Raw genomic sequence first — 10452 nt, 5'->3', positions numbered from 1 at the left:
TAAAAAATATAAGTTTCTGGTTATCTACAAAAGTGGTATCCAAACGTAGAACTTACAAATATAAAGCCTGGGTCGTCGACCCGTAAAAATATTAAACAACAATGTCAAAAAACCGTGTTCGATATTAATCCTTATTCCTTACGAGTTAAGGTACAAAATATTTACAACAAGTGGATCCGTGCGTTTACATATAAGCTACAATGAGCCACGGATTAAAAATCTGGTTTATTTATAAAAAAGAGCGTGTGTGCCGAGCACACGTGTCAGAAGTGAAACTTTGGCAAGATTAGATACCGAAATCGTCGCCCTTCATGACGTGACGGTATTGCCATGACGCGATCTTGAAATTTTACTATCAACGCGCCTAAAGTTTCACTTCAAAAGGCAAGTAACTGCGAATAATATATAATAGTGTATGTTGTATTGTAATCCAAGTTATTATTTTTGACGTAAAACTTCTTTAGGCGCGTTTCTTTGGTCGCGTCATGGCAATAACGTCACGTCATGGAGTAAGATGTTGGTATCTTTTAATCTTGCCAAAGTTTCACTTCTGACACGTGTGCTCAGCACACGCTCTTTAATATTTTGGCAAGTTTTTAATCTGTGACTCGTGGATTATAGAAAATTCGATGGAGATCGTCAGTCTAATTACAAAATTGATCTCTAACGTAAAGACGTATAAAAATTTGAGCTCGCTCAACACTTAATTTTATATATTTTTAGTATATTCGAGGCCTGCGGTGTCAATTCGTTAGTCAATTTATTTATTAATAAATTTCGACAATTATAAGTCAAAGGCCGATATGTAATATGATACTTGTGTATCGTTTTAAAGGCTTTTTTTGGTTTTCGTCAACCTTAGAAATACATAGTTTTGGCATTAGTCCGATTTCCTTGAATTTCATGCGATTATTTCATGTATAATGTTACAAACAAACAAAACAAAATATTTTTGAGTAAATATTTCCTATAAAAAATAATAAATATGGCAAGTAAAATACATTGTAAAACTAAATAATACGAACCTTCAAAAAATTATGTAAAAAATGTCTTAAAACTGCAATATGATCTAGTAGTATTAAAAAATCGAAATAATTACTGAAAATTCAATTTTTTATATAGATAATTTATTTTTATCATACCGTAAAAAGGAACGCACCACTCGACTAGCATAAATATAATACATTATTTTACAAAATATCAACTATACATAAAACTTAGATCAATCAATAAACTAATATGGCAGTATTTGTAATTAAAATCTAAAATATTCAAATAATTTAAAAATCAGTACAATTTGTCATATTATTTCAAAATTCACTCATAATAAATAATAGTTATAAAAATTATTATACGTTGAAGTATTAACAATATTTTGAATTTGTCGACAATTGTTTTAATTTTACAATAGATGTCGCTTAAGTAACATTAAGTAGGCTCATGAAGCCGAAGATGTCAATTCTGGCTAATTAGCCACATTTCGAAGCCTCCACATACAGTATAATTAGCAAAAAGGTCCGCTAACAGTGGAACTGCAGCTTTAGCAGTCTTTCAACTATCATAACCGGAAAAGAGTTATTTTTTTTTATTCTGGCTAAATAGCCAACTTTTTACACATAACACGTAAGCTATTAGTGGAACTGCTACTTTAGCAGCAGCAGCCCCTCAATTATCGACATTTTTTGCCTTTTCTCTGCGGTCTAATACCCGATAGTTTTTCATTTCTTCAGCTTCAGCTATATCTTTTACAACTGGCTAATTAGCCACCATCTGAAGTGAATTCTGTCTTATTAGTCACATATTGGAGTTTTCACAGTACAATTGTTATATATTTTAAAATATAATTGGCCCAAAGTCCCGCTAGCAATGGACCTGCTAGTACGTGAGAGCTTCTTCTTTTTTACAACTGGCTAATTAGCCACATTTCCACATATTATTAAGCCGCTAGCAATGGAACTGCTGCTGTGTGATAGCAGACAAGTCCTTCATCAGCCCCTCCAAGTTCTGCATGTCCCGATGGAGCCGTTCCGTAGAACGGGACGGGGTGAGGGGCTCCAGTTCCGACCCGCTGTGGGGGACACCACCTCCTGGAATAATAAGAAGAAGAATTATTATATACAGTGTAAACTCTATATAACGTCACTTAAGGGACCGTGCATTTTTCGACGTTATAGAGAGTGGTCGTTAAATGGAAAGAAAGGGAAAATTGCATGATTGGTCCCGAGACAGGAATATTATTTTGACATTGCCTATGAAACCATGTTATCATCACTTGATCAAGGTCTTCATATTGAGGTTTCTTCAATTTTTTGGCAGATCGTCCATCTTCTTCGGCATGCAGAATTTTTTATTTAACGTGTAACTAACGAAAGCCAAGTAGTTGAGGTGAACATGTGTAAGTTCATTCACACAACAAACAAACGACTGCATTTCTTAGAATCTTCGGTAGGTATGTCATTAAAAAAGAATGTAGGTACACAACTACATTTTCATTGATTTCGGCAACTTAGTCAGTACTTCCTAGTAATTGGTAATGTCTTATTGTGGTCGTTAATTAGAGTGAGCGTGATGCTATATGGAGTGTATTATTGTATAGACAACAATATAAACCAACCAAAGTCGAGAAATCTTGACGTTATACGGAGTTTGACGTTAAATGGAGTGTCGTTATATAGAGTTTACACTGTATATTATATATTTTATTATATGTATTATATATTAATTACATAAGAATTATTTCTTATTTAGTACTAGATTTTGCCCGCGTTAGTAAGTTTATTAGGTCCTTGAAAACAGAATTGGTTAAAAATCAAATAATAGTCTCAACAAACAGACAGATAGACAGACAAAATTTCTATCTATACTAATATTATAAAGCTGAAGAGTTTGTTTGAACGCGCTAATCTGAGGAACTACTGGTCGGATTTGATAAATTCTTTCGATATTAGATAGCCTATTTTACGAAATAAGTTCAGTAAGTTCTTGAGATCCACTAATGTTCAAAAACAAACTCTTCAGATTTATAATATATAGATATAGTAAAAAACAATTTTATTCAGGGAATTCCATAGTCATTCATTTTATCCTATTCATGTCATTCCTTTTTCTTGTGTTTTTGTTACATACCTAATTGCAATCTATTTGGAATATGTCCTGGCGAAGAGTTCGCACTCTTCTTATATGGTGACGTCTCTCTCACACTACCCGCTAGAAAAAATAAAATACAATATAATATAGTGGGTTTTTGTTATCCAACTTTGCTTAAAGGGGGGTAATGTTTTATATAGAATAATGTGGTGTAACTTTAAATGTAAATTTTTATTTATTGAGCACTAATTACAAATCAAATGTACATTCGATACTCTAAAGTGCAAAAATATTGAAATGTGACAGTTATGTATTTTATGTGTGTGCATGTGTTTGTATACGTATGTATGTATATAATGTACATGTGTGTGTTTATGGTGTGTAATTGGCTGTAAATATTCTTATTACCTAAGCTAAATGGATAATGATTTATTGTGTACGGAATTATGTGTTCGTGTGTCGATTTATATGTATGTGTGTGCCATATATTATGTCTGTTTGTGTGTGTCTTTAACTCACTTGCATGTATGTGTAGCCTGTCTGAATTATTGTACACATCTGTGTGTGTGTGTGTATCAACTCACCCTTAGAATGCGACGGCGTAGAATGATCGGACGCGTTATCCAACGCGAAACTATGCAACGCACCGGTATGTGCCCGTCGCTGTAACGAGCCCGCACCGGTGTTGGCACCGATACCGGTACCGGTACCGGTGTTCGCACCCGGTATTGTGTTGGTGCCCGCTTCGCTGCTGAGCGAGTCTCGGCTGTGGACACGATGTAGATAAATATTTTTATAAAGTTGTAGAAATATTCAAGTTAGTTTAATATATTATGTAGTTATAGAAAGTCGTAAAATGAGGGTAGGTCAATAGAAAACAATATATAAATTTAATGTTTAATTTTAAGCATTCACAAATGTATATATTGTGCGTGTATGTGTACGGTCAGCAATAATAAAAATAAATAATAAAAAAATTTATTGACATAATAATTATACAGGTCTAGATAATGAATCCTTCGGCTCCCGAACTAGTTTAAAACTGTGTCTCAGGAGCCAGAGGCTTCTCCCAATATTGATCATAGTATTATGTCTATAAACTAAACTAAAAGCTCTAAAATAACAAAATTAATGAAGAGCAATATAATACATTGTACAGTGTGTATACGGTCAGCAAAATACTGTGTATGTTTACGGTCAGCAAAACACAAGATAAAATGTGTGTGTTTGTGTGTATGTACAGTCAGCAACTCACTGTGTATAATGTCCCAGCGGCTCATACGCCACATAGTGGCCTCTCTCTCTCGCACTGAGCGCGGTCGCATACACATCGGTACCTGCACATGCGCTTAGAGGACATGTACTCGCTCCACCTGGGAATGGAGATAGGTGGGGATAGAGATAAATGTATACATAAGAGAAATAGAATAAAATATAAATATTAAATCCGTTGATAGATAAACAAATGTCCTTCCAAAACATTAAACTCCCACAAAATCAACAACAAGAAGAGAAAAGAAGAGAACGTAAGAGTCGAGAAGAGTCAATACTCATACATACACGGTGCAGGCGGTGCGTGTAACGACGCGAGAGAAGATTGCGCTGAACTCAGCGGCGCTACTCCTGTTAGGAGTGGTGTACTCTGGAAATAATAGATAATAGATTATTTAAAAAAAGAAGAAAGCAGTATGCAAATATCTATTTTTTATAAGAAAAAGCGAAAAAGACACTTTTTTATAAAAAAAAATTCTTAATTTGTAGAAATTCCCGACTAAACAAAAAAAAAATTGCAGCGTTAATCGATAATTTTGTTCTTGTCAAAAAATGGTATTGTCATAACATATAAGTGTATTACCTTATATATTATATACCTTCATAGGTTTAAAAAAACAAAATTGCAAAAAAATATAGCCCTTGAAACAATTTGTTTCTTCAAAATTTTAATCCAAATGAAACATTTAGTTACATAGTAATTTTTTCAAAAATTTCAAGCCTAATCAAGTACTTATTTACACACTACATATACATATTAAAACATATAAATAACCCACCTGATCGGGCATATGCCGTCGTCTCTCACACGTGGAGGTGCACCCCACGCCCATCCCCACTCCGACGCCCACCCCCACTCCTGTCATGGCTGGAAGGATCATTTTTATTTTATGTTAAATATGTGTTAAGATAAGTTTTTTTGTAGGAAGTGAGAGATATTGGTAAAGAAAACAAAATGGTAAATAATGACAAAATCCGTGTTTACAAAAAAAGTGAAAAAATTCAGTTTCCTTTATGTGATTCGTTTCGTATCAGTAAGTTAAATCAAACAAATAATAAAAAGGAAATAAAGTATTAACGCACCATAAACAACTAAAGTTAGACGCACAATCACCTTTTAAAAAAATCGCCAAAAAATGTCATATATGTATATGTGTATAAAAATATCATTCAAACAAAAACATTTTTAATAATTTTTACCAAGATTCTGGGTCAATTTGTTTACCATACATCAATTTAAACATAACAGAAAAAAAGCAAAATGTAAAAAAAAAAAAACTAAAAACCTAAATAAGGCGGCACACAATCGGGCGGGTCGCAGCGGTTGCACCGCGGCGTTCGGCACGCGTCCGAACTGCCCGAGCAACACCCCGTGCGGGACTCTTGCACAGACAGACAGACAAACATAAAAATAAAAGCATGGCAAAACAAAAAGTGATAAAAATCTAAACATTGAAAGTAAAGATAGTGCTACAAAAAAACAAAATATAATGTATGTAGATTGTAGGTATACATAAATACAAACAAATAAAGCTAATAACTACTGTATATAGACAGCTTCACTACTGTTTGTAGACAGCTTCACTACTGTTTGTAGACAGATTCACTACTGTTTGTAGACACTTTCACTACGGTTTGTGGACAGTTTCACTACTGTTTGTAGACATTCTCTATTTTATAAAAATATGTATTTTATTATCTCTTTTTATAGTATATAAGTTTAGGAAGGAAGGCGTCGATCGTCGTGTCTAAATTGTCTTGTATGTATGTATTGTTTCTAAAAAAAGACGTAACTCACCGACATAAGTAGGCACATAGCGTCGGTCCAACGATGCGGGTGTAGTTCGAGTTGGTTCGTACTCAGCTGGTGGAGCTCGGAGTGTTAGCGTGGACGATACTAGGGCTCCTGTGTCCACGCTGCCCGCGGATACTGGGGAGATTGGGTAAATTGTTGAAGAATGTGGGAAAATTGGGTAGAAAATATGGGTAAAACGTGTTTTAGGATTAGAAATAGATGGAAAAAGTAAAAAACACGCGTATTACGCGTCAAGACTACTGGCAAATAGGACAAAATTGGGTGAAATTATTGATTTGTGATCCGAAGTGCGATAAAAAATTGCAAAAAATTGAATTGTCAGAGCATATTAAAGTCGGATCTAGCGCGTATTAATTAATCTAGCAAATTAAAATAAAAGCAGAGAAAGAAGTGAAATTAGACACGTATTTTGTTATCAGAAATAGGATGAAAATCATAATTCTGTTAGTCAATGGAAATCAATACGACGGTTAAAAATTGCATTATTTTACGTCCAACAAGGATTCTACACTTTCCTCACAATTTTGCTTATCATAAAAATTAATAAGATATCATGCGTTTTAAAGTCAAACAAAAATTATTTTACTGGTTCTACAAGTTTACGTAAAATTGAATTAAAAGAATTTTACTAACAACGTAAGTTATAACTACAAGTCAAACATGTTATAGAAAAAATCAAATGTTCTAAAATCAAATGCACTTAAAATCAAACTTAAAATCAAATGCATAGTAAAGAAAGAATCAAATTAACTAAAATCAAATGCACTTAAAATAAAATGCATGTTATAGAAAAAATAAACTAAAATCAAATGCATGTTATAGAAAAAATCAAATGTTCTAAAATCAAATGCATGTTATAGAAAAAAATCAAGTGCACTTAAAATCAAATGCCATGTTACAGAAAAAATCAAATGTTCTAAAATCAAATGCACTTAAAATCAAATGCATGTTCTAAAAAAAATCAAATGCACTTAAAACTTAACAAGCCAAAAAACAAAAAGGTAACCAACTCGTACTCTTACTGGCTGAGCTGTGCAGACTCTTGTCCATGTGCTTCAGCTCCATCTGGTCGTGGTGTATCCACAGGTCCGGGGGTTTGATTCCCGCTGAGGCAGACGCTTTTTGGTATGTACTGGGAGGGGAAAGATAATTTTATACGTTTTATTATTTTAGTGTATCTCATTAAAATAATATATATTTTACAACATTAGCTGTTTCTCGTCATGCTTGATTTTGTGTGTAGTGTAGTTTAGTTTGAAGTCCAGTGACTTGTATTTGCTTTGTCTAGTATATGTAGTGAAGAAATCGGCACTAGATTACACTACACTGTAATAATAAAGTGTAGTGTATTTCACTTTTAAGAAATCTAGTGGTGAAGTATATTGTAGTCTCGTGTAATGTGACGTAGTGTGTATAGTGTAGTGCAGTGTGTTATAGTATAGTATAGTGTTGTGTAGTGTAGTGTGTTATAGTGTAGTGTAGTATAGTGTAGTGTGTTATAGTATAGTATAGTGTTGTGTAGTGTAGTGTGTTATAGTGTAGTGTAGTATAGTGTAGTGTGTTATAGTATAGTATAGTGTTGTATAGTGTAGTGTAGTGTGTTATAGTGCAATGTAGTGTGTTGTGTCATAGTGTAATGTATACCTAGTGTCAGGCGACAGCGGGGGCTGTGTCCTGCGACAGCACAGCGACAGCGCCAGCGCAGCCGCTAGAGCGAGCACGGCACACGCCCCGCCCGCGCTCGCCCACAGCCACGCTGATGTAGCGCTAGCTAGACCCGCTCCTTCACCACTTTCTGAACACACAAGTGGGATACGGAATAACCTAACCTTATCTTTAAACGATTCACCCAAAAAAAAGACGTGTGTCACTCGGGGACTGCCGCGGTAAAGCTATTGCATGCTATGCCTTCAAGCCACACCTCCGCCCGTCGGAGTGTGGAGCGTGAGGTTTTTTCGTTACGGAATTTCTGGATTCGGTCCCCGCGCTCAAGGCCCGCGATAGAAGCTATGCAATGGCTTAAAAAGAGTGTGTGTACTTATGTACACACGTAAGAAGTGAAACTTCTTTATGACCTTATTTTTTCAAAAAATAATTTACTATATGCAACTTTACAGAAATACGTCGAATCACGCGTGGTAGGGATAAGAAAAAGATGGCGCGTAACGGAAAAATGTCACGCGTAACAAAAAAATGTTACACTAATTTTTTTCCCAACCCCGATAAAGAAGTTTCACTTCAAAAAGCTGCACGATTGTTCGATTGTTCGTCACAAATACGATATTAATGAACATGGTGATAATGATAAAGATGGTGATGATGATAATAATGAAAAAATCTTTGTTTAAACAACGGAACGATAGAACATGATTCTAATGAGTATTGATTGTGTTAAGTACATAAATAACAATTTTAGTGGTAATGATAGTCAACATTAAAATGACGATGATGCTCTTAATGCTAATGATAAACATTATAATGATATTAACTATGAAAACGATCCTAATGGTGATGATGATGAAAATGACGATTAATAATAATACTATAGTAGTAGTGTGAAGTCCCATGTCCCATAGTGGGGTAAGGGGCAGATGCATTATACAGCTGTTTCACGGATCGATTTTCTTTAGGGACAAGTAGGTGATCAGCCTTCTGTGTCCTGCCAGACCGAGACATTTTTTTTTCGTCTCCACCGGGAATCGAACCCAGGACCCCTCGGTATTACGCTCACGCGTCAACCACTGTACCAAGGCAGTCAATTAACAAGTAGAATCTATATATATATATATATATATATATATAAATACCAACTTGGGCACTAAGTTGATCCAGCCCGACTGCCGTGCATTCCTGACTCCACCTTTTCCCCGATATTACTCGACTCCGGTTGCATAGATCTTGCCCGGAGTGGCAACGGCGCAAATTTTTGGGCGACGTTGCCAAACGTATTCATGGAGAAATTGATATACTCAACATTTTTATTGCTAAGATCTCGAACTGAATCGACTCCGTAACGGCCAAAATTCAGAAACCCATAAACACTTGTTGGCTCCGTTTTATATACCAAATCCAAAGTCGTATGTTGATCAGATCCATTTATATTATCAAAATTACAGCTTTATTTGATCCGACAAAACGAAACTGTATATTAAGTAACGTAGATTAATTTTTCGTAATCACTACAGTATTTGTTGGCTCCGTACACAAACATATTATAGTTAGGTATAATGTTCCATACATTGCTAAATCCGCCTAGACTAGACGAACTCGACTCCGTAACGGTTCAAATTTTGAAATGCTCAAACACTTTTTGACTCCGTTTTATATACCAAATCATAAGTCGTATGTTGATCTGTTCCATTTATATGCACTTGCATGACATTGACATGGAGATATGAAATTAGGGCTAGCAAAAATCTCCTGAGTTTTATGGAAGTTGAAGAAGTCGACCGTAATTCAATTGAAACTTATAGAAAACGTTGTGAAACTAAAAATACGGAATCCTAAAAAGATAGATTTGGACGAACCTTTCGTCATACAGTGACGATGATAATCCTCAAGTAGTATGCATCCTACAAATAACAACCTACCTCTTGAATCATCAGTAAATATCAAGATAATTATCATAATATTTATTGACATGTAGCGTTCGCCTTTGCCCTGATTCTGATATCAATCTGATAAAATAATTAAAATGTTAGATTTAGGTCAAACAAATGACGACTCATATTCCTGCACAAATTATCCATTGTGGAGTAAATATGAGTGTACGCAGATCGCCAACACGTTTAACCAGCAGTGGTGCAGTGGGTACTACCGGTGGATCGCATCCCGATCTATCGAAGCTTCGTTTTCTACGAGTTCTACGCCAACTGATACTCAAATTACTTACAGAAAACGGAAACAACCGCTAGAACAAGATTGCAGATTTAGTGATGATATGAAGGATATTCGGTCGGAGTTGAGCCGTATTAGTACATTACTTGAAAAATATGTATGCCCAAATGAACAAAATAGTAAACAAAATTCATGAAAACATTTCTGAGGTAAAAACACAAATTACCGAAATTAAATCGTCCAACGTACAATCTTTGAATTTAATTCGCCAAAATACGAATCAAATCAATGAAATTAAGTCATGAGCATGTATGATAATTACTGAAAAAAACATATTATTGAAGAGTACTATTTCTCAATTAGAATCCCAGATAAACCAGGGTGAGAGTAAAATAAAATTACTGAAATTAAATCTTCAATCAATAAATCAGTCAGTCATG

At 34.8% G+C, this 10452-nt stretch overlaps 1 protein-coding gene across 1 annotated transcript in view; it reads right to left on the bottom strand.

Annotated features, from left to right (window-relative positions):
* Window positions 1–1067: 1067 nt before the first annotated feature.
* Window positions 1068–10452, bottom strand: part of LOC123703987 (neogenin) — a 94037-nt gene continuing 84652 nt past the window's right edge. The window contains exons 23-32 of the mRNA XM_045652214.1: window positions 7820–7970; window positions 7192–7307; window positions 6158–6289; window positions 5646–5741; window positions 5139–5227; window positions 4648–4729; window positions 4343–4460; window positions 3672–3853; window positions 3127–3207; window positions 1068–2087 (exon numbers count right to left, since the gene is read on the bottom strand). Coding sequence (XP_045508170.1) covers window positions 1945–2087; window positions 3127–3207; window positions 3672–3853; window positions 4343–4460; window positions 4648–4729; window positions 5139–5227; window positions 5646–5741; window positions 6158–6289; window positions 7192–7307; window positions 7820–7970 — 1190 coding nt within the window. The 3' untranslated portion in view covers window positions 1068–1944. The remainder of the gene's footprint in view (window positions 2088–3126; window positions 3208–3671; window positions 3854–4342; window positions 4461–4647; window positions 4730–5138; window positions 5228–5645; window positions 5742–6157; window positions 6290–7191; window positions 7308–7819; window positions 7971–10452) is intronic.

The sequence above is a fragment of the Colias croceus genome, chromosome 28 (genome assembly GCF_905220415.1).
Source record: "Colias croceus chromosome 28, ilColCroc2.1".
In the NCBI taxonomy this organism is placed as follows: domain Eukaryota; kingdom Metazoa; phylum Arthropoda; class Insecta; order Lepidoptera; family Pieridae; genus Colias; species Colias croceus.
The sequence above is the reverse complement of the archived record's forward strand: the minus strand, read 5'-3'. Positions and strand labels throughout refer to the sequence as shown.